The 25589-nt window shown below is 37.6% G+C and overlaps 1 protein-coding gene and 1 non-coding gene across 2 annotated transcripts in view; one reads left to right on the forward strand and one right to left on the reverse strand.

The window, feature by feature from the left end:
• Positions 1-25589, reverse strand: part of SPATA1 (spermatogenesis associated 1) — a 78025-nt gene that overhangs the window by 33077 nt on the left and 19359 nt on the right. Inside the window, 4 exon segments of the mRNA XM_043962584.1 lie at positions 5425-5640; positions 10226-10463; positions 10547-10600; positions 18457-18574. Coding sequence (XP_043818519.1) covers positions 5425-5640; positions 10226-10463; positions 10547-10600; positions 18457-18574 — 626 coding nt within the window.
• LOC122727153 lies at positions 20553-20680 on the forward strand. The gene has a single exon (XR_006353102.1). It is a non-coding gene; the product is annotated as a U6atac minor spliceosomal RNA (small nuclear RNA).

Here is a 25589-nt window from a genome sequence, read left to right on the forward strand (position 1 = left end):
TATTTTTTAAAATGTAAAATATCCAGATTATTAACAACACCCAAAAGAACTTAAATAATCAAATTATAGAAAAGGAAATTGAACTAGCTATAAAGAAACTATCGAAGGAAAAACCCTTGGTCTAGATGGATTTACAGGAGAATTCTATCAAACTTTTAAATAATAATTAATACTAATACCATATAAATTATTCTCAAAATGTAAAAAGAAAATACCCTACCAAAATCCTCTTATTCGCCAAATACATTCCTAATTCCTAAAACGATGAAGGATAAAGCAAAGAAAGGGAATTATGGACCAGAATTATTAATAAATATCAATTCAAAATTTTAAAAATAAAATTCTAGCAAAAGGACTATAGAAATTTATCCAGAAAGTCATTCACTCTAATCAAGTTGCATTTCTATAAAGAATTTTCAACATTAGGAAAATAATATAATTAACCAAATTTAAAACTAAGTCATATGATTATATTAATAGATGCAGAAAAAGTTTTATCTAAGTACAACACCCATTTTTGCTTAAACAATAAAATCTACAAAGTTAAGCATAGAAGAATATTTTAATAGAAAAAGTATATAGAACCAAAAGCTAACATTATATGCAATAGTGAAACACTAGTTTTCCTAAAAAAAATAAGAGTAAAGCAAGGATGCCCATCTTTCCCTATTATTATTTGGCATGTGTATAGAAATGCTAACAATAGCAGGAAGACAAGAGAAAGAAATTAAATTCATTAACAAAGGCAAAGAGGAGACAAAAGCTATGCTTATTTGCTGATGATATGATGTTTTACTTAGGAAATCCTAAGGAATCAGCAAAGAATCTAAGACAATAGCTTCAGAAAAATTTCAGGCTACAAAGTAAAACCACAAGAATCAAGAGTATTTTTACATAGTCAAAACAAAATCTGGGAAGCAATATTAGAAAGGGAGGTAGCATTCAAAATAAGTACAAAATTAATATAACCTCTAGGACTCAATCCACCAAAGATTACATATACACAGTTACAAGGCACTCTTTAGAGAAAAAAAGAATAATTTAAGTATCATGGCTAGGCCTTGCCAATATAATAAAAAGGACAATACTGCCAAAATGACTTTATAGATTTAGTGTTATGCTAACCTAACTACCACAAGGCAACTTTACAAAGCTAAAAAATAAAATAACAACAAATTTACTTAGAGAAATGAAAGATCTAAAATGTCAAGGGAAATAATGAAAAAGGAAAAAATGAAGGGGCAATGGTAATCTCAGAGCTCATACTATGATATAAAGCAGGAATCATCAAATATATTTGGTACTTGTTAAAAAATAAACAAATAGATTAATGGAACAGACTAAATAAGGATCATCAGAAATAATCAATAGAATAACCAAGTGTTCAATAAATCTGAAAACATGAATTGCCCAGAAAAAAAATCCCTACTTGGCAAGAATTGCTGGGAAATTTGGAAAATGTCTAACAAAAATTTTGTTTAGACCAACATCTCACCATATTCCATAGAAAATTCAAAAGGAATACATGAAATGAATATTAAAGATCATATGAAAATTAGAAGAGAAGTAAAACTTTCACGTCTAAGAGTTCAAGGTGAGTTCTTAATCAAACAAGGTAAAGAAACAATTACAAAAGGTAAATTACATAAATTTGATTCCATGAAATTGAAATGCTTTTGCATGAATAAAACAAGTGCAACTTGGATAAGAAGGAAAGTGGCTGACTAGGAAAAAAAATCTTTGTTTCAAATACATCTAATAAGGATCTGATAAATAGACAACAGAAATATGGAACACCAAAAAAGTCATCTGAGAGACAAGTGGTTCAAGAATGTAAAAAACAACAACCCAGTTCTCGAAAGAAGATTTGCAAACTATTAATTAACATATGGAAGAATACTTCAAATCATTAATGCTAAGAGAAATGCAAACCAAAACAACTCTTGAGAGTTCACTGTATACCGACAAAATTGGCAAAGATGACAAAAGATAGGACTAGTCAGCGCTGGAGGGGTTGTGGAAAGAAAGGCACAATATTTGAAGTGTGTTACATATTGGTAGAATTGTAAATTGGTCCAACCAATCTGTAAAGCAATTTGTAATTAAGCAAAGAAAGTAATTTAAATGTCCATAAAGGTTAATTCAGATATTCCCAAGGAGGCCAATGACAAAATAGAGAGGTTCTGTATAGACCAAAATATATACAGCAAAAATCTGGGAAACTCTAAACCCCAAAGCTACCCTCAGCCACAGGACAAACAAAAAGTCCCAAGAAAAAAACCGTTGACATTAAAAATGAATAGGAGATTAAAAATTCCAGAGATTAAAAATTATTTGGGATTAAGTTATAAATATTACAATATATAACTAATCAATTCTAGATTGCCTTCTCTAGGAATTTAGTCAGAAAAGGGAGAAGATATATAGGATAATAGTTACTAAGGAAATAATGGATCAAGTGAGGGGTTTTTTTTGAGGATAGTGGAGACATGGGCATGTTTGTAGGCAGTAGAGAAGTAGTCAGTAGACGGAAAGACTGAAGCTGTGAGAGAATAGGGATGATAGAGGAAGCCTTCTGCTGGAGAAAATAGGATGGAAGGGGATCACTTGGGCATGTAGAAGGGTTAGCCTTGTAAAGAAAGGCCACCCCTTCATATGAAACAGGAATGAAAGAGGAGAGCATGGCAGGAGACATCTTAGAGATTTGAGATAAAAAGGGGAGAAGAGAGACCGCAGCAAATGGCCCCAATTTTTTCACGGAAATATAAGGCAAGGTTCTCAGCTGAGAGAGTGGTGGTAGGGGGGAGGCCATGCGAGGTTTGACTAAGGATGAAGAGATTTGGAAGAGCCTCCTTGGTGAGACAGTGAGTCAGTTAGGGAGGCACAAAATGACTACCTTGCTGCGGTGAGGGCCTGGTTGAGATTATGTCACATACATTTGTAGAGGATCTAGTCAGCACGGTTTTTAAAAAATTTCTCCAACTTTGTTCAGCACCACCTGTTTAAGAGCCAAGGAAGTGGATGGTGGAAGTAATCGCGGGGTAAAGCTTGGGAGAACAAGATTTTCGATAGCACAGGTAGGCAAAGGACCCCAAAGAAAAGATGTAGCCGTCCTCTTCTTTTGAAGCTAAGATGGCTCACGGGGGGATCAAGATAAGATAGAGAGGAGAATGTAACCAGGGTAGGCGTGAGGGGCTGCACAAGAACTGAAGGGTGGGGAGATAGGAAGTCATATTGAAAAGGAAGTTTGGGAGTTATAAGGCAGAGAGAGGTAGAAACATGGTGTTGAGATAAAGGAACATCAGAATCCATGAACGTGGAAGTGGTACATCTCTGGGTGATGATCAAGGGTATAACCATGCCTCGTGTGTAGCTGAGGTAGGAAAGAAGAGAAGGTCATAAGAAACTAGTAAGTTGAAAAACTGAGAGGGCTAAGGTGTTTGAGGGAGTTTCCTGTCTTCCAACTTCCCGACATGTCTATTTTTACCTAAATTGATCAATGAGCTCCGTGTTTATCAGTATCAGTCTCTTTAGAAAATCTCCCTTTTTGGGACATCCATCAATTGGGAAACGGCTAGACAAGCTGTGGTAATAGAATTATTATTGTGTTATAAAAAATGACAGGCAGATTTCAGAAAAACCTGGAAAGACTTACGTGAACTGATGCTCAGTGAAGTGAGCAGAACCAGAAGAACACTGTACACAAAAACAACAACACTGGGAGATGATCAACTATAAGTGACTTAGCTTTTCTTAGCAATACAATGATCCAAGACAATTCCAAAGGGCTCATGATGGAAAGTGCGATCCACATCCAGAGAAATAATTGATGGAATCTGAATGCAGACTGAAGAATAGTATTTTCCCTTTCTTTATTTTTTTCAAGTTTTTTTTTCTTTTGATCTGTTTCTTCTTTGACAACATGACTAATATGGAAATATGTTTTACATAAATGCACACATATAATCAATATTAAATTATTGTCTTAGGGAGAGGAAAGGTGAGGGAAAAATTTGGAACTCAAATCTTTTTTTTTTTTTTTGGTTTGGCAATTGGGGTTAAGTGACTTGCCCAAGGTCACACAGCCAGTAAGTATCAAGTGTCTGAGGCCGGATTTGAACTCAGGTCCTCCTGACTCCAGGGCCAGTGCTCTATCCACTGCGCCACCTAGCTGCCCCAGAACTCAAATCTTTTAATGAATGCTTAAAATTATCTTTACATGTAATTGGAAAAAATAAAATACTATTTATTTGGGTTTTTGGAGGTGATTGAAGTTAAATGACTTGCCCAGGGTCACACAGTTAGTAAGTGTCAAGTGTCTGAGGCTGGATTTGAACTCAGGTCCTCCTGAATCCAGGGCCGGTGCTTTATCCACTGCACCACCTAGTTGCCCCCAAAAATAAAATACTATTTAAAAGAAAAAGAAAATTTCTCCTTTTGCTCCTCATCAGAACCGTCTCTGTTTGCATCTTTAGAATTTCATTCTCAGAAGGTTCAATTCTATTATAGAACTTTAGGCCATGGAGTCTTATCAACTCCCTTCCTGAAAACTTTGAAATTTTTGTTATACAGAAATCTAAAGTGCCAGACAGAACTGAGATTCAAAAAGATTTCACCATGGGCTGATGATGGGTTAAGTAAGTAAAACAAGATAACGTTTCATGATGAAAATGATAAAGTTCTCTACCAGGGCACAAAACCCCAGCTGTACAAGGACAGAATACCAGAGATATGGCTAGACCATAGTTCATGTGAAAAGTATCTGGGTTATAATGAAAGGTCACTGAATCAACAATGTGATCAAGCAAGCAAAACAATATAACATCATTTTAAGTTGCATTGACAGAGACATAACATTCTCCTTGAGGGAGATTATTATAGTTCCACTGTACTTGGCCATTGTTAGAACATGTCTGGGGTATTGTGTTGCATTCTGGATGGTACGTTTTAGGTAAAGCAATAACAAATGGAGGGCCTTTGAGGAGGGCAATCAAGATGACAGTGAAGGAAGACAGACCCCTTGTCATGAGAGGATTGGTTGAAGCAACCCGAGATATTTAGTCTAGAAAAGAGAAGACTTGGTTGGAGAGAAGGGGATTTTAATGATATAAAGGGCAATTACTTGGAAGTTAGACTAGTCTTCATCAGCAGAACTAGAATGATAGCAGAAGCTAGGGAGAGACAAGTTTCAACACAATGGAAGGAAATCCTTCCTAACTACATGTCCCAAAGTAGAGGCGATGAGCCCGGTGTCACTGGCATCTTCAATCTGCATCCAGAGAATCACTTCACAATCATATGTTAGAACTTAACTGGGTTTGGACTAGAGGGTGTCTAAGGTCCCTTTTCAATCTGAGACCCTATAATTCTATTCTCTTTCCTCAGTTTAACTGGGCTAGACTGGAAAAGTGAATTAAATGATACCTCTTCTTTTGAGCAAAATGTGAGCACTGTTTCTTTGAGCCTGATCCTTGACACTGTTCCAAGGCAAAATAGTATTACAATCTTCCCAAATTTCATTGGGAGACATTTTTATACAGACTTTGGAAATGGCTGAATTGTTTCCGATTTCTGTATTTGCAAGACTTAAATCATCATACACATGAGACTCAACAGGTTCTTCTTCCTTATTCTTTTTACCTAACAGAAAAAATAACTTAATTAAAATGGCAAAGTTGAACTCATGATATTTTTAGAGATATTAGTCCCAGAGTAGTTTAAAATATGTGGTGAATGCAGACTATTTATCATATACTTTATTTCTTTAGAGGCTCTAATGAAGACTTGTCCTTATGGAAAAAACACTAAAAAACAAAATATAACAAAGGCAGTCCACATGAAAACATATACATATAGACATATATATATGTATATATAAACATATATATATATATGTCTATATGTATATGTCCTTGTCTTTAACCTGCTAAATGAAAACTAAAGATAATGGAAATATTTGATGCCTTTTTGTTGAAAAGAAAATAAGTAGGAATGGAAGGGAAGAAGGAACTAAGGAAGAAAACTAATAGATTGGGATCACATAAAATAAATTAGAAGAGAATTCAGAAGTTCATGTATCTTTCCATTACACATTCACAAGTCACAGAAAGATTTTTGGAATGATAAGAGGGTTTTTTATTTTGTTTGATTTTTTGTTTGTTTTTGTGAGGCAATTGGGGTTAAGTGACTTGCCCAAGGTCACACAGCTAGTGTCAAGTGTCTGAAGTCACATTTGAACTCAGGTCCTTCTGACTCCAAGGCCAGTGCTGACAAGAGCTTTTTTAACTTTTTCTGCACATGACCTCCCTGAAGGATCCGGTAATTCCCCCAATGTCAGGAATCACTCCTCCTGAGCCTCAAAAACCAAACAAGAAAAACAAACCATATAACATGCTAACAACAAGCATGGCAGGAGTTCCAGGATATCCAGAAAAGGAAAGGGCAGTCTCCAGTACTTTTCCTTGTTTTATGTAGAAGAGGTGTGAACAAAGTTATAAACATGTATTCAATTCAACACACATTAAGCACCAAATGTATGTTTAATAAATATGCAATTCATTGAGGGAGATACAGAATATACTAATTGAATTCAGTTTCAGGAATTCTGATAATCTCTAAAAATACAAAGACAAAAAGAAATAATCCTGGACTTCAAGAAGTTTATCTTCTACTTGTGTGGGGAGAAAAAAAACACATGGATGGATGAATGGATAAAGAAAAATACAGAAAATCCTATCTATGGAGGATATTTCTCCATATGTAGTTATATAAATATAAACTATATATTTATATGTGTGTGTGTATGTATGTATGTATGTATAAAATAAGTTTAAAATAATGGGATGGAAACTAACACCTAAGGAAATTGAGATTCTTCTAAGTGGTGGCACTTGACCTGAGCAGGATTAGAACGTGTCCCCTGACCTCACAACACCTCCAATACAGGAAGGAGAAAGATTAGAACCTTATCACAGTAGAAAGAACATGACAACAGTAACAAAGAATGTGTTTCTAACTAATAAGGAGGAACTTCTTAATAGAGGTATAATTGATAGGAATTTTGGGAAGTAATCCCTACACCATCCTAAAAGAGAAGGAGGGGACTGACTACTTACATAATCTATCATGTACCATAAACCATAGGAAAGCAGAATTCAGAGTTCATTGTTGGAAAAGGTAGCATATTGTAGCCTGAAAGTGTAAAAGAAGTTAGTTAAAGTCGGATCTACTGAGGAACAAAATTCTGGGGACAAAGTTGCAAATGACTGCTATGAAGAAAAGGGTTAGGGTTAGGGTTAGGGTTAGTTACTGAGACTAATGTGATTGTATCAGAAGCTCATAAATTAGCTCAGATTTTAAAAGGATATATACAGGGGTCAGAAATGAGGGGAAATAACCAAGGATTATTTTTTAAAGGGAGCACAAATAGTATGAGGAAGGCTAAACAAAGCCAAGTATGAGCTGAAGTTTATGATAAATGCTAAATACAACAACATAGTTACTTTAGCATTGCTGATGGAGGTAAAGGATATTTTCTTGATGTGATGGGAAGAATAAAACAAGAGAAAGAAAAGAAAATATTTAACTCTTCCTTTGATTCTGTTTTCTCTACCAAGGAAAATGGTCACCAAATTGAGGGGAAAAAAAGAAAAGGCAACAAGGGAATTAAAACCGAAGATTAGTGAGCAGCTCATAAGAGTTACACATAATTTCCATCAATGGGTTCGAGTTATTTGGCACAGATGTACTATATCCTAAGGTACTAAAAAACTTTATCTGTAATTTTTGAAATAACAAGGAGAAAGGAAAAGATGGCACAAGATTGGATAAAGGCAAAAGCACCAATTTTCAAAAAAGGGAAAGATAAATATTTTGACACCTAGACTGATGAACTTGATTTCAATCACTGGCACAATTGTAGAACAGATTGTTAAAAGGATTGTTTGTAACTACTTAGAAATAGAAGATGTTATTACTAAAATCATTAGTTTATTTAAAGATGAGCCATATCTGACTTGCCTAATTTCCTTTTTATTTTAAATACAATTACTAAACTTCAAAACTGGGAAAGCTGTAAACCTATTGGTATATATACTTTGCAGCAAAGCAGCTGGCAATTTCTCACTTTGTGAATATAGATGATGTGGATAAAGAAAATCCAGTTGGTTTTGAACTAGCTGAAAGCCCCAAGGAGTGAGATGTCAACCTGGAGGGAAAGCTCCCCTAGAATACAAAATGTTTCTATCCTTGGTCCTATTTTTGTAACGTTTTTATTAATGACCTAGATGAAGGCACGTATGGGATACTTATTGAAGAGACAGAAAACTGAGAGGTATAGTCAGTCAAAAAATATTTATTAATTATATACTATATGCCAGGTATGGTGCTAAGCCCTGGGGGTTCTGTGATGCCCTCAAGGAGAAAACAATATGCAAACAACTATGTACAAGCAGAATACACATAGGATAAATTGGAATAGTCTCAGAGGGAAGGTACCGGCAAACCAGGAAAAGCTTCTTGTAGAGGATGGAATGTTAATTGAGACCTGAAGGAAGCCAAGAGGCAGAAATGAAGAGATAATACAGCCATGAAGAACAAGCCACTCAAAGTGTCCAGAGCTGGGAGATAAGTGTGTTCTGTGCAGAGAACAGGGAGGAGAGTAGTGTCACTGGATCTCAGAGTACATGAAGGGTAGTGGGGTGAGAAGATGGAAAGGTGGGATGGAGTCAGGTTATAAAGAACTTTAAAGGCCAGAGATTTTATATTTGATCTTGGAGATAACAGGTAGCCGCTGAAGTTTATTGAAAAGGCAGGGTACCATGGTTAGACTTTCACTTTAAGAAGATCAATATGACAGCGAGGTGGAGGATAGATGTGAGTTGGGAGAGAATTGAAGCAGAGTGACCAACCAGCAAGCTACTGCAATCATCAAGGAGTGAGGGGATGGTGGCCTGCACCAGGCTGGGTGGGTGTCAGAGGAGAAAAGGGGGTGGATAAGAGAGGTCCTATACACCTGGAATGCCTGCCCTCCTGACCTCTTCCTCACTGCTTGTATCTCCCTTCTGAGAATATCTTCCATTTATACTGTATCTTGTATGGAAATAGTTGTTTGTATGTTGTCTCCCCCATTAGAGTGTAAGCTCCTTAAGAGTAGCTACTGTGATTTTGCCTCTTTGCATCCCCAGAACAGCATCAAGCCTGGTACCTAGTAAATGCTTAATAAAGGCTTATTGATTGACTGGCTGGAAGTTAGAGCGCTGCCAATTTGGTTCAGCCTCAGAAAAACCTTGTTAATAAACAGAACTGCTACAAAATAGAATAGGCTGCCTCAAGGAATAGTGAGTTCCTAATTCATGAAGGCATTTAAGTGGAAATTAAATTTGGATGTTTGAGATAGGATTTATAATTTGGGTAGAGACCAAACTAGGCAACCTTCCCACCCAACTCCAAAATTCTATGATTCTAGGAAGGAATAGGAAATCATTCTCAGTTAAAATGGAGATGGATTAAAACTGTAACCTTGCCAAACTAATTCCAAGAATAACAACATGGGGACATTTTTGTACATAATCAGCCTTAGGAGATTATCACTGGGAAATATCACCTCACAAAAAATGTCTCCCTCAACCATTGGTCATATTGTCTGAAATTCCACATTGGTCATTTATTCCATTGGCATAATAAGAAGCATCCCCTTTTAAATACCAGTGTCTCTAGAAGCAATTTTTAAAAATTAGGATTAGATCTGTTTTCTTGGATGTGATTCTGACCCTTGACCATGTTTTAAGATTTTAGGCTACAATTCTTCATCGACAGTATTGAAACATAACCCATAAAATTCCCAGATTCAGATATGAGACATGAAGTAAGTAGCATAGATGCATTTTCCTTTTTGATTTATGAAAAAATCTCAAAGTTAATCTCCCTTAACAATGTGTTCCTAAAAATTGAGGTTATATTAGTATTAAAAAACAAAAATATTGTGTATGTATAATTCCTGAGCTATTTTAGTAATTCTTGGCTGTATTACCTTAAATTTGCTTTTTTCCCTACCTAGTTGGAGTATTTCTGAAAACAACCTAAGATGTTCCAAACTGAATTGTATTTTTCGGTCAACATGAAAAGCTTTTTCAGGACTTTAGGTTTGCTTTGGTCTTGCCTTTAGGACTGTAGCCCTAAAAGGCTATAATCAACTTTTTTCCCCCACTATGGCATTTGAAATCACCTTCTTCCTGATTCTTGAGGGGAGGAGCTTTAGTAATATTTTCTAAAAGGCTTGGATCTTTTTCAGGTTTCTGGTTTGAAGAAGTTTTGCAACTATCTAGTTGCTGGGCAGCTTTATCATCCTCAGAAATATTAGAATTATTCTGCTGTATATCTCCCACAGTAGATGATGATGAAGAAGAATAAATATTTCCTAAGTGGTCCACTATGGGAAGCAAATATAATTCTGGTTGAAGAGCCTAAAACATATAGGAAATGGTTTAACAGAGAATAAATTTTAAAAAGATCTTTTTAAACAAAAGTTTCTAATTGTGTTACATACATATGGTGGCGCAAATGACTTGAGTTTCAGTTCTTTTTCTTGCTTTGTCTTTACCTAAAATATAAACATGAAAAATCAAACAAAACTTTCATGATTTCTCATTTATTTACCTTGAATTTTGCAAAGAACATATAGAGAACTAAACTGAATTTTAAAGCTAATAGCAAAACTGGATTGAAGATATTGTAGAATACAAGTTTATTATATGAGTGCATCAAATATAATTGAATTCATACATCTTTCAATTATGCAAATGTTAGTTTTCACATACTTCAGTAGAGTTCACCTATTGATAAAAGAGAGTTCTAATAGAGGGTGAGACTAAGGGAATAGTTTCATTTGACCAAATGTTACAGCAAAGAAATAGTTCAGTATACATAGCTAGAGAATTCACTGACTCTTTGTTCATCATTCCTAGTTAAAGATTTGAACGATGATTATTTTAATAGTTTTTCTTTATATTTTCTTTCTCTCAGAACCCAAATCTAGAGTAAATAATATGAAACAATTGAGTACAGGTATACATAATTACCATTTCTTTATATATTTGAATTTATTATGCCCGAAAGAAAAATAACTATAGGATTCTCCATTTGAATTTTCATTCATTCTCTTGACAGGCATTTAAGTGCCTATTATATGTCAGACACTAATTGTAGGTATTAATTTATTCTAACAAAAATATAATCTCAAAGAAAGAAAACCAAACACGTGAAAAAATGTTTCACATGACTAATAATTAGAGAAATCCAAAGTAAAGCAACTTTGATGTTCCATTTCACACCCATCAGATTGTCAAAGATGACAAAAGGGAAAATGACAAATGCTGGAGAGGCTTGAGGGGAAATGAGCGTGCTGATGCACTGCTGGTAAAACTGAATTGGTCCAGCTATTCTGGCAAGTAATTTGGGCCCACTCCTAAAAGTCACTCAATGTATGTATATCTTTTGCTCAATGATACCACTACAAGATATATATCCCAAAGAGATTAAAGAAAAATCTATTTAATATATGTAAATAAGTATTTATAGTAGTTCTTCTTTTGGTAGGAAAAAAGGAAATTAAGGGAATGCCCATCTATTAGGGAATGGTCAAACAAATGATAATGGAATATTATGCTATAAGAAAAGATCAATTGGAGAGCTTCAGAAAATTCATAGGAGTTGTCTGAACTGATGCAGAGTGAAGAGAGCAGAAACAGAAAACCCTGTAAGGAAATTATCTCTTCCATTGAGTAAAGTATGTGTATAGAAGAATTTAATATTTAAGTGGGGAAAGAAAAAAAGAAAAGAACTTTGTAACTCAAGTAATAGTGGTAATAGGTGCTTTTATTTTTAGTTAACTGTGAAAATGAAAAGTTATGACTAGCGAGGTCATATGTATATATAATATGTATAATGTATATATAATATGCCCTGCCATTAATCAATGAGTATGTATTTATTAAATACCTTGTTATTGTTTGTACTTAATTCTCTAAGAGGACTGTGACATCAGGGTGAGTTAGTGACTTGAAGTTAATTGGATTTAAGTGAGGGAGAACTGTGCAAATTCACCAACTTCACTCTCTCCTCCAGAGCCATCTGGGTCCTGTGGCAAGATATATATTGGGATTACTGGAGATGGCTCCAGAAGTTTAAGGCAATTAGAGTTAAGTGATTTGCCCAGGAACACACTGCTAGTAAGTGTCTGAGGTAAGATTTAAATTCAGGTCCTCCCGACTTCAGTTGGCCCTATTAAACATCTATTATGTGGTAGACACTAGGAATACAAAGCCAAAAATTAAACAATCCCTGTCCTCAAGGAGTTTAATATTTGTGTGACAAAGCACCTTTTGGACTTTGGACATGTATGAGCTGGCAGCAAAGACGATGACTGGGCATCTTGGACTTGGCTGTGTCTCTATTTTTTTTTCTATCCATTCATTTACATATGAAAACAGAAAAGACTTGAGAGTTTGAAAATTGGGGAATCTCCAGAGGAGCTTGGGAAGTATTAGGCAGATAACCATTCCCTAGACTAGTTTATAGCCTAGTCTTCAGATACTGATAATGGGAAATATATGGCATAGTGATGACAAACTGGGGTGAGGGCCTTGGCCAGAGTCCTAAGGCCAAACTAGGAGGAGGAGTCTAAAGAAAAGTCAGAGCTTAAGGGCTCTCCTGTGGGGAAATAAAATGTTAGTAGCCAGACTCTGAGGGAATAAGACATTGGAGAGCATCCCAGAGCATCCCAGAGCAAAGGTTTTTCTGACTCTTCCAAAGAGCCAGGGCTAGGGGGTGGGAGCAGGGAAGGGAAGGAGCCCAAGCTAATAGAGTGAGAGTTAGCTGTGGGTTTGGGCTGTGACTCACCGGGGGAGGCCAGGAGACCAGAGAAAATAGTCCTGCCCTGTACATAAATCCAAAGCAATGCAATGGTCTTGGCAGCAGCACGAGCTGCACCTCCACACAGAGGCCTGGTCGCCCATGCTCCCCGCACGTTCCTCTGGATGCACTACCCAAGTGTGTCCGCTCTTCCCACTGATGCTCTATTTGGTGGAGAGTGGGCTCCAGCGTCATGAAGGAAACATTACACGGCTAATTTTCTTACTATGCATTTTACAAACTAATTGGTCAGCAAGGATTTGCTAAGTGTTTACTATGAGTTGAACAATATGCTTCTACTGGGGATACAAAGAAGAAAAAACAGCTCCTGTTCTCAAGAACCTTCCATTCTAATTGGGAGCATATACACACAAACAGTAAATACAAAAGAACCTCAGCAGAGAAGGCCCTGGCAGCTGGGGCGACAGGGACAGGCCGCCTACAGAAGGGGACACTGGGGCGGCCTTAGAGGAAGCTAGGGAGGAGAAGTATTCCAGGGCTGAGGGACCATCAGTGCCAAGAACCAGGCGTGAGGGGTGGGGCACTGTGGAAGATGAAGAGTAAGTGGTCCAGTTGGACTAGGCCTGGGAGGGGTCAGTAAGAAGTCACCTTGGCAGCTGTGTAGAGAATGGACTGAAGTTGGGGTGACTTGAGGAGGGGAGGCCAATTAGGCAGCTGCTGCAATATGCCAGGTGGGAGGTGCTGAGGACCTGTATTAGTGCCCTTTCTGTGTGAATGGAGAGAAGGCATTTGCTTTGAACTACTTATGTCCTCTGGTTGACTCTTTTTTTTGGTAGGGCAATGAGGGTTAAGTGACTTGCCCAAGGTCACACAGCTAGTAAGTGTCAAGTGTCCGAGGCCAGATTTGAACTCAGGTCCTCCTGAATCCAGGGCCAGTGCTTTATCCACTGCACCACCTAGCTGGCCCTGGTTGAACAATTTCAATTTCAACAAAAGTATATAAAGAAGCTACCTGGGGGCAGCTAGGGTCAGTGGATGGAGCACTGGCCCTGGAGTCAGGAGGACCTGAGTTAGAATCCAGCCTCAGACACTCGACACTTACTAGCTGTGTGACCCTGGACAAGTAACTTAACCCCAATTGCCTCATGAAGAAGAAGAAGAAGAAGAAGAAGAAGAAGAAGAAGAAGAAGAAGAAGAAGAAGAAGAAGAAGCAGCAGCAGCTACCTGAACAATTCTATAAGTGGGAAAAGTTCCTCAATCAACCCGACAGAATTATAGGGTGTTGGCCATTGCATGGAAGCAATTAATGGGACACAAGGAAATTCTAGTGAGTGGTTGTTGTGACCTGTGTAAAAGGGATGATCTGGCCCTGGGCTGGAGCCTCTCAGGGTCCTTCTAGAAGTGGGCAAGCAATGGAGGAAGGGAGGAGCTCTTGAGTTTACTCTCCCATTTCCCTTGGCATCTCTTAAAAGAGGAGGCAGGGATTTATCTCTCCTACTGCTCTCCAGTGTCTCATACCAGAAGGATATGGCTAGATGACACCAACAGCAGAGTCAAAGCCATTTGCTGAGGTCAGAAGAAAAAGTCTTTGCTGTTTAGACATGTCAAGATTCAGGCGTGAGACTAAGAGAAGAGAACCAGAGAAGAGCCTGCTGATTTTAGGGTAAAGGTCTGACTATTTACCACCTCACCCTCATTCACCCTGCCTACCTCTACCCCCACCCCATGGCACAGCAGTACCCTAACCCGGGATTTCTGCTGAGCCCAAAGCTGGAAATGGTCAAGACCACAGCTAAGCATGAGTGGAAAGCATAACATTCTATATAAGAAACCACAAGGATACCACGAGAAGATGTAGGAGGCCTGGAAGCACTATGATGTGATAAACTTTGGCCACATGTATACCCAAAGCTTATGTCCTTCTGTGAACTCTAGACATGTCTGCTCTTCCCACTGACATGGTGCGTATTTTAGAAGAGCGTGCTTTGGGTTTCTGGGGGTATCGATATTCTATTTCCACATAACCCTGCATCAGAATCAACTTGGAGTTTAGAGACACTGCCCAGAATCCGCCAACACTAACACTGTGGAAGCGAGGAATTGTAAGCACAGAGAATTCTGTGAGGAAGGTGCTGGAAGGAGGCGAGCACGCCATTCTCCTTCTGTGAATGTGGGAGGACGCTGGCTTTGATGTGCCCCCTCCCAGATCCTCCCTTCAGATGCTACAATGGCAAACCACTGAACGGGAGCTGCTATTGCCTGTGAGCTGGAGAAAGACCCTACTTAACTAAGTTAACTGTGCAACTCCCCTGAAGTATTGCCCTCCGAAAGAGAAGGAAGTAACCTAATGGAAAAGTCATTCGTGCTTCTGTGCTCAGACACCTGGCACTGCCTGATGGGAAAGCAAAGAAACTGCCTCACTTGGGCCATTTTGCTTGAGCCCCCACAAACACTTAATATGGATTAGGGTCTCCTTCCTGCATTTATGGGAGTTTAAGGTTTCATTCAGCTTGGGAGAGTAACAAAGCTCCCCGAGAGGCTGCCTTCACATAGAATACAGGGAAACACATTTAACAAATTGTTGGAACAGAGATGATCAAAAAGGGGGGGTTTAGAGGAGCCCTTCACCAACCCGTGAGCTGCTGAAAGGAGAAGTAGGTGTAGGGGGCCACAAGGTAAATACCAATAAAGAAATACAAACAGGAATTTACACAGCATATACAAAAGGCAACCTCTTTTCTCCCTTTGTCCTGGACTAGTCTGAGGGACATCTCTCATCTGGGGAATTTTTACTTCAGGTTGGAAATTTTTTCCACACTCCTGCAAATCATGTTTGAGATGGCCAATGGATATGACTGCAGAGTGACAGAAAATGTTCGTGATCTCTGACAGGAGGAATCATTACTCTCATCGCTACACTAGAGGCTGGATATGTCTTCCATTTTTCCCAGACTAATCAGTTTCCCGAACCTCTATTTATGTCACTGGCATTAATTATGTATCAAGGGATAGGAGTTAATTTATTTTCTATAAAAGAGAACAGACAACACAACCGCAGAGGAGAAAACAAAAGGATGAAAAGGTAGTTTTTTGGATACAATATTAATTAGCTCTAGGTTCTTCTAGTACAGGTAGAACCCTTCCTGACTACAGAAATAGGAAGTGGCTTGTTTGTTTATATTCCTTTTCCCTCTTAGGAAGGAAGAGAGAAAGACCTCGGAGGAGTTGATAAGTTAGTAGAGTAGTTTTTCCCCACCCCAGAGGCATGGGAGAAGGGGTGCTTAAGGGAAGTCACAAATGGTTGTCTTTATCAACACAGCAAACACCCTAGCCTCAGAAGCTACAATTCAGTGATTTGGGAAGAGTTTGGAGGGGAAAAGGCAAAATGCCAAGGCACTGAGTACCAACCCCCATGCCACACAAATTCTGAATTTACTCTCTTGCGCTTCTCTTTTTGGTGTTTTTCTGTCCAGAATTCTTATCAGTATGATAATTTCAGTATTGGTTAATTCTGGGAAAGCATCTCTCTTCTCTAAGCTGATTCCAACTCAAGGTTAAATTAGCAAATGTCCTTGCTTTAAAACAACTATGTTTGCATAGCATAAGCAAGCACTTAATAAATGCTTATTGAATTGACTTAACTCTGAATACTTATTCAAGGAGAGTACATCTGTGGGAACTTGTAAACTACAGTTTTAAGAGTATAGGACCGGGGCAGCTAGATGGCGCAGTGGATAGAGCACCGGCCCTGGAGTCAGGAGGACCTGAGTTCAAATCTGGCCTCAGACACTTAACACTTACTAGCTGTGTGACCCTGGGCAAGTCACTTAACCCCAATTGCCTCACTAAAAAAAAAAAAAAAGAGTATAGGACCACAGAGGACCTTGAACCTATATATTCAGGGACCTAACGCTGAGTAAGAGTTGGGGAAGGAGGGAGTATAGTAGAAGCATTGTGTGTGTGTGTGTGTGTGTGTATAAAATATATGCGTAGTAAATCAAGATAACTTAAGGAAGAGGGGAGGTATCCACAACTGAAAGGATCAGGAAATGCCTCATGTAGAAGAGGGTGGTTTCTGAACTGTGCTTTGAAGAAAGTTAAGGATTTTAGGAGACAGAAGAACATTCCTGGCAAATCTGACAGAAATGCTTGACTGGAAGTTCTAGGTATGACAGCTTTCCATCTCCTATAAGAGCTGGGAAGCAAGAAAACCCTTCCAACTTCCTAAAGACCAACAAGGGGTTAAATGGACCCAGACTGCAGAAGGTAGGTTGGGCTCCAAGGCAAGCCTGGGATGGAAGCCTAAGGAAATCAGACCTTACTGTATCAAGCTGCTTTGTCCTGTTTCTCCTTGGGTAGTTTTCTTTTCTTTTTTTAAGGCTTTTCTCCCATTAGCCTTTTTCCTGTTGTGGTGTTATTGGGGATGGGAGTTATGGGAATAGGGTAGAAGATACAAGATTATATTAGTGGAAAGAGTAAAAGATTTGGAGTCAAAAGCAGGTTTAAATCTAGGCTCTACTTACCTATAGGAACCTGGTCAAGTAACTTTCTCTAGGCTTGAATTTCTTTATCTATGAAATGAAGGGACTGAAGAAAGCTTGGGTTCAGATCCTAGCTCTGCCGCTTATCTTACCTATGTAAACTAGACTAATTTAATTTTTTTAGTTTCCTCATCCATAAAATGAGGGGTGTTGAATTAGATAACTTCGAAGGTTCTTTCTATCTCTAAATCCAATAATTCAATGAATCTATGATGTCTGGTTTCCAGTCTTTGTCCCTCAACTCTTTACTACAATGAGTAAAGCACTGAAGATGCTATCAGCACACCCAACTTCAACTCCTGGTTCTGCTAGTCACTCTGTCTGAGACCAGAAGGGCAATTTAACCTCTCTGGGCCTCAGCCTCTTCACCGGCAAACTGAGAGAGTCAGATTAGGTGTCCCCAGGGTCCTTTCCAGCTACACGTCTGATGCTCCTGTTTCTAGACAAAAGGATTCCTTGGATCAATGCTGCATTCAGACTCCATTCAGTGAGGTGTAGCTCAGGAAGAAATAGCTGAAATACCCTTCCTTCAAAAACTCTAAAAATCAGGGGCAGCTAGGTGGCGCAATGGATAGAGCACCGGCTCTGGAGTCAGGAGTACCTGAGTTCAAATCCGGCCTCAGACACTTAACACTTACTAGCTGTGTGACACTGGCCAAGTCACTTAACCCCAACTGCCTCACTAAAACAAAAAACAAACAAACAAACAAAATCTCTAAAAATCATAACCTCTACTTAGAAAAATCACCACTATAAGTTGTTATTTTCAATTCATGTCTTCTTTTTGTTTCTAAGGAAATTCACATACACAAAGATACACACATGTCTGGCTCTTGTTCCCTAACAACGGGAAAAGTGGGGGCAATCAAATCTTTCTGATTCATACAATTTCTTAGTGATATTTCAAATTCATAAATTATCTCTATAGTTCTGATTATATGTCAAGTACAGTTCCAGTTGTAGATTAAGAAGTTGTATGAAGAAACAATTAGAATATGTGGCTTTTTTTAAAGTGAAAGAATAAAAACAGTGGGAAATAACTTACCACAGCTAAATTGTTTCCTATGCATTTCAAAAATAAAAATTTTTCTGCAACAGCCTCCTCGCCCAGGAACTCACCCAGCTGCTCCCTCAGGGCTTGTAAAGTAAGATGAGGTGATACCCTGAAACAGGACGACGCGTTACTCCATCTATAATATTAAACTTATGGGGGTTTTACATAACTAAAAAACTAATAAGGGGTTAGTTTCTGTCATATTGTTGAGGCTCTAGAATTACAGATTCACCAAAATCCATTTAGCTTAATACACTAACTTTGATGGTATCTCTTTTTAAGAGGAGTGCTGACTTGGTGAAATCGACATAGCTGTAATACAATAACCCAGAGTTACGATTCTGGGGCATACCTGCTCTTTCCTCAGGATGCTGGCATTCTACTATCATCCAAGAGTAGTAAAAGGAAAGCTCTCCCTACCTGGCATCTTGATATTCCCTTCAAAATGCCATTAGGCCAATGTCATCAACTTGTGCTGTCTGTCACTAAGGGTAAGTTCTCATTCATCCAGATTTCCTTCAGACCCATGTTTTCTTCATGCATCATTTTTTTCTCTGGTTTGGCCAAAATTTAGACTATGATTTGGCTCCATCTATGAAGTTCATCTACCCTCTGCAATGATATTCAAATCTATAATGGTCTCCTAATAATAATTAGAATTTATCAAACACCCCTAATACAAATATTTCCTGCCAACATGAAACAGAGGACAGAGGTGGTTATCTACAAATTTTAACCAAAAACCCCACATGGTTATTGTATAAATAATGAAGGTAATTTTATAAACCTCTGTTTTGCTCTGGCTGTGTTCTATTGAAAGGCTCTTCAGTAGATGCCTTCTAGAAATAGAAAAGACTGTTTCCTTTGTCATTTTAAGATAAAGGATTTTGTCCAATTTACACTATTTACAAAAAAAGCTAAACCCAGGCTGCAGAGAGAACTTGGTAACAACAAGTAAGTTATTATAGTGTCTAGACTTAGGTAACTGAATGAAGCAATGGAACATAAAATGAAGGTTCCCACTGGATCTGGGAGCTGGGAAGGCCTGGATTCAAATCTTGCCTCAGATACTTTCTAGATGTGGCTATGAATAAATCACTTAACTTCTCTTGTTTCACTTTGCTCATCTACAAAATGGGGATATTAATATCATTTACTGTGTGAGGGTTAAATTAGATAACCTAAGAGTATTTTGCAAATCTTAAGACTCTGTACAAATGTGAACTCTTACCATTATTACTATAATTAGGATCATAGACTTAGATCTAGAAAAGGCCTTAGAGGCCATAAAGTCCAATCTCTTCATTTTTCATATGAATAAACTGACGCTGAGAAAGGGTAAGTGACTTGGTCTTAGAAATTCCCCAAGCTTAATAAAGTTCTATACCTTCTTAGAACCCAAGGGAAATTTACTTATGGATAGAAGACATTAAAAAAAAATTCATCCACTCCAAAGCAACTTAGAGTAAATTAGCTACAATATTATGCTTTTAATCTGCCCTGAGGGTAGCTGTGCAAAAATAATCATTATAAATACTCATTAGTCTGGAAATCAGAAGGAGAAAGCATCAATGGAAAGCATTTGGGTGAAGGTCAATGGAGGGAAAAATGGAAGGAATTTCTTTTCACTGGAGTCTACTACAGACCCCCTAGACAGATAAAAGAAATAGATAAGGAGTTTGGTTAACATCACAAGTCCAGAAAAGAGGAATGATAAGAGTAGTGATGAGAAACTACATTTATTTTTTCATCTTCTGAGTTGTTCTTTCTGCCAAAAGAAAGAGAGCAGTTCAGAATTTCTTGACTACCTTCATGGAGAAGGACCAATAAAAAGAAATTCTATTTTGAATCCAATTCTCTCCAAATGATGAAATGATGGGAACAATGGGGAAGGTTTCCATTCTCTTCTGGAGTTTGTGATAGAGAAAAGGAAAGCCAAAAAGGCACTGTAGATCTTAAGAAAGCATATTTCAAATACTTCAATGAAAGAATAGATCCCATGGATTAAAATTCTTTAGGGGAAGCCAGTAGACAAGAGAGAGGATAAGTTAATTCTGGAGACACAAAAGGTAAATTCCAATAAGGAAGTGTTGTATGAAAGGAGAGAAGGTTAGCACTCCCCTTGATAAGGATGGAAGAGGTCCTAGTGGCCTTTACAACACATATACGGTTAAGGCATTGCCACCTACTCTGTGGCATCTAACCATGTTTTTGTATATATATATGTATATGTATAGAGATATAGAGATATAACCTATATCAGATTACCTGCTGTCTAGGGGAGGGGGGAGGGAGGGGAGGGAGGGAGAAAAATCTGAAATTGTAAAGCATGTATAAACAAAAGTTGAGAACTATCTTTACATGTAACGGAAAAAATAAAATATCTCATAAAAAAAATTCCAATAAGGAAGAAAAGGGGGAGTTGTTTGAAGTGTACATTGATACAGACAAATCCCACCAAATCAACTCAGATTTTTTAAATATATGTCCAGAAGAAAGAAAGGGTAGATAACAGATGCTCAATAAAGAAACATGAGGCAATACTGTTACCGAAAGTTCTGGATTCAGGAAAACCTGAGTTCAAATTTTGCCTCAGACACAAGACACTTACTAGCTGTGTGACCATGGGCAAGTCACTTAACCCTCACTGCCTGGCAAAGAAAAAAAGTTCCAAAGTTCTAAATTATCTAAGAAGGAAAAGTTAAGGCCAACAAAAAAGCTTTAAAATAAATTCTATTTCAGGGAACAAAAGGAGGTTCCAAGAAAGAACAAGGCAGCCACTTGAGGTGTATGGAGCAATGATAACTGATAAGGGAGTTGTTTGGTTTTTACTTTGCTCCTGTTTGTCAGTGAGAACAACTTTGGACTGAGGACAAAAATCAAAATGACTAATAGGGTGCTGATAATCAAAATGGAAAGAGTCAAAATAAGGTGCAAGAACACCTGCCTGCCTTTACAACAGTCACCTGGTCAAGACAAACTTCATCTGTGGTTACTGTAGGTTTCCCACTAATGTGATTGTTGAACCACAGTCAGGGTCATTTGAAAGATCTTGGAGAAGATCTGTGAACTAGAAGCCAGTGAACTTGACTTTGATTGCGGGGAAAATTCCATTACATATTATTAAAGAAATAGTAAACACTTGAAAAAGTTAGCAATAATTTCTTTTTTTCAAGTTGTTTTTCTTCATTTATTTCTTTTGTATGAATTTTTCTCCTTATTTTAAGTCATTATCTTTTTTTCCCCTGTAACTGAGGCTTTCCTTATACTGCTTTGATGCATCTATTCCTATATTCCCCATTTTTTCCCTGATCATATGCCTCATCCCAAATTCTGATTTTATTTAAATCACTTTCTTTGATTTTGTATGCCCCCCCTTTGCCCTCTGCCTAAGTGTGGTTCAAAACTTTTCCTACTCCTACCCTCCAAGTTCTTTATTCACGTGAGAAAACTGATTTCAGCAAGCTAGTATGGCTTTGTCAAGAACATATCATTTCAGATGAATAATTTCTCTTTTCAATTGAGTTATTAAATGATTAGATCAGAAGAAGGTTGTAAATATAATGTACCTAGATAGTGGAAAAGTGATAAAAGTAACTCATATTATTTTTGTGGAAAAGATAGTAAGATGTAGGCTAGACTACAATTAGAAAGAATTAGTTGAATGGCTAGATTTATGTCAGAGATCCCAGATCCCAGAGATCTGTGCTTGGCCCTTTGCTGTTTAAAATTTTTATCAATAATTTGGACAAATGCATAGATGGCATGTGTACAGAATTTGCTGATGACACAAAACCAGGAGGGTTAGTTAACACACTGCATGACAGAGTCAGGATGCACAAAGTCTTTTCTTGGAGAGGCAAGAATCTTGAGCTGAATCTAATAGGAGAAAATTTCATATGGATGAATATAAAATTTGACAGTTTGGTTCAAAACTCAAGAAGACGTGGTTATAGAGCAATTTGAAAAAATGGGGTGTTTTAATGATATGAATCAACAATGTGATAAGGTGGTCAGAAAAACTAATGCAATCTTGAGCTGCCTTGGGAGAGGAGGCAATAGCTCCTCTCTATACTGACTTGGTCAGAACACATCTGAAGAAATGAATTCAGTTCTAGAAACGAAAGTTTAGGAAGGAATCTGATAAACTAGAAGACATGTAGAAGAGGGTAACCACAATGGTAAAGAGTAAATAGTAAAAGCCTAGAGTTCATGCAATAGAAAGATCTTTTAAAGGAACTGGGGGCATTTAACCTGGTGAAGAAAAAATTCAGGGTAATACTAGCTGTCTTCAATTACTTGAACTCCTTCCATATAGAAGAAGGATTAGATCTATCCTGTTTGGCCCCAGCCAGTCAAACTAGGAACAATAGATACAAGTTGCAAAGAAGTAGATTTAGTCTGGAGAGAAGTGAAAACTTTCCCCAAATTATAGCTATCCAGAAGTGGAATGGACTATCTCAGATGATAGGGGGTTCTTCATCATTGGACTTTTGGCAAAACCCTCTAGGGTCAACTGTCAAATATGTTGTGGTGGATATTCTTTTGGGCTATGAGTTAAACTAAATCTCTGCTGATGGTGCCTTCCAATTCTGAAGTTATATAATCTTGGGATTACATAGAAGCAGCATGTAGTAGAAAAAAAGCACTTAGGAATCGAAAAGCCTAAGATCTAACATCATCTTTGCCATTGATTAGCCTAAGGTTAAATGAGCTCTTTAAGTCTCAATTTCTTCATCAATAAAGTGACATCTGTTATGCTAGGGTTGTTGTGAAGATCAAATTAAATAATGTGTGTAAAAACATTGAAAACTAGGCATATTTCACTTAACATCATTAACTGGTTCTAAGAAAATATATGGTTTAGGTGAGTGATGTTTCAGGAGGCAGTTTCATAGCAATATTATAAAGGGAAGAAATATTTTGGAGCCAAAATTCCGATTATAAAAAGCCAAGAAATGTTTATTTGTTTTTTTTTAAAAAGAGATCTAAAGGGGGCGGCTAGGTGGCACAGTGGATAAAGCACCGGCCCTGGATTCAGGAGTTCCTGAGTTCGAATCTGGCCTCAGACACTTGACACCTACTGGCTGTGTGACCCTGGGCAAGTCACTTAACCCCCATTGCCCCACAAAAAAAAAAAGAGAGAGAGAGAGAGAGATCTAAGACTTATATAAGGCTAGTCTAGGTAGGGAGCCTAAGACTAGAATAGCATAGGTTTGGAAAGGACTTCTTAGATACTTTAAGACATATGGAGGCTTGATGTACCATCATCAACTGGACCTTTGAGAATATTGAAATTGGGGTGGGGGGAGTAGAGGGTTTGGGAAGATATAACTTTATCTCCCAAGAATCTCAATTTCTAGTCTGGGACTATCAATTTATTGACCATTTCTGCATCTGAGCCAGGTAGGGTGGGTATAGTTCTTTAGTTTGAATCAAATTAAGCTATAGGATTCATTTTTACACTGCCCTTCAGTCTTGCAACCACACTCCCCCTTCTCTTGTCCACATCCCCACCAAGTCAATGACTTTAGCTTCTTAGGTGGTAGAAACACTTAGCTACAAATATCTCAAAAGATGTAGCGAGAGGTGACGACTCTTGAGTGAATTTGGATATTGATTCATGAGGAAAAAATTTCAAAAAACTGTCTATATATTGTGGGATTAGAGATGGGTAGAAAGAAGGTATGCTCTTTCTCCCCAAAGCAGTATAAAAGGACTCTGCTGAACTACCATATGAAAAAGGGGAAGAAAACTGTTTCTTTTCCCTTGTTTTTCATGTGTCTCAGGCTGTATAACATAATGGGAAAGATTACAGGATATTGAGTCAGAAGGCCTGAGTTCAAATCTTACCTCAGATACTTAATAGCTATGTGGCTATGGGCAAACCACTTAAACTTTCAATCTGTTTCTGTCCAATGGGGATGATACTCACAAAGTAATACATAAATATGATTAATATTTACTTGAAGTTTTTCTGCACTGATTAGAACTACCGCTATTAATAGTAAACCATTGATCAGGTCATTCTTTCTATGAAGTGCTTCATATCTGTATAGTAGTTGAATGGCACTAGGTTTGAGCTAAGTTCCTAAGGACATTATAATGGAGAACCCAACTTTAGGATGGGACTTACTGACAATGTATTAATGATGTTACAAAATGCCACTGGTCATATAGGAGGCAGGATATACCTATAAAGAACTAGAAAAATCTAACTAATAAAATGAGTTAGATTTTTTTTACTTCTAAATACCTATTTGCAGACTGCAATCCAGTGTTCTGATCTAAAGAACACAATTTTCTTTATTTTTTAATACTAGTCGTTTATTCTTACTTATAATCATTTACTTTGAAACTCTTTTTATCAAATAACTTTCTTAGGATAGAAATCTATACAGAGATAAAAATAAAATGAATTAATTTAGCTAGCAAACATTCCAGAAATTATTTGTATATTATTTGTATTTGTAGCTATCCCTACAAATTGATTCTAGGTCACCAAATACTCCAGGCACAGGCCGCTAAAGACTTCAAGACTTTCAAGGCTTCAAGTCTTGGCATATTCATGAAACCTTTAATAAGTAGCCCTTATGAATGAGCCCAAAATGCATGAAACCTGTCTACTATGGGTCCAGGCAAAGAACCATTGGGAAACCCTGACCATTAGCAACCCAGAATACTTGGAAAAAAATAACTGGTTAAGAAGCTGATTTCGGGGGCAGCTAGGTGGCGCAGTGGATAAAGCACCGGCCCTGGATTCAGGAGTTCCTGAGTTCAAATCTGGCCTCAGACACTTGACACTTACTGGCTGTGTGACCCTGGGCAAGTCACTTAAACCCCATTGCCCCGCAAAACAAACAAACAACAACAAAAAAAAAAATTAAAGAAAAAAAGAAGCTGATTTCAGATGAAGAATTTTGGATTTCTGGGTCATGGCTTAAAAAGATGTGCCCTTGGCCAAGAACTCAGTGTGCCTAAGCACCTGGCAAAACTGTATTTTCCTATTATCTTACAAATCTATTCAAAAAGCTTTTAAAATTAAAAAGACAAAGTGAAGGAGAAATGCTTAAGAATATCTACCAAGTTAGATATCATCAAAGTAGCTACGATATAAACAAAAT

The sequence above is a fragment of the Dromiciops gliroides genome, chromosome 4 (assembly GCF_019393635.1).
Source record: "Dromiciops gliroides isolate mDroGli1 chromosome 4, mDroGli1.pri, whole genome shotgun sequence".
NCBI lineage: Eukaryota > Metazoa > Chordata > Mammalia > Microbiotheria > Microbiotheriidae > Dromiciops > Dromiciops gliroides.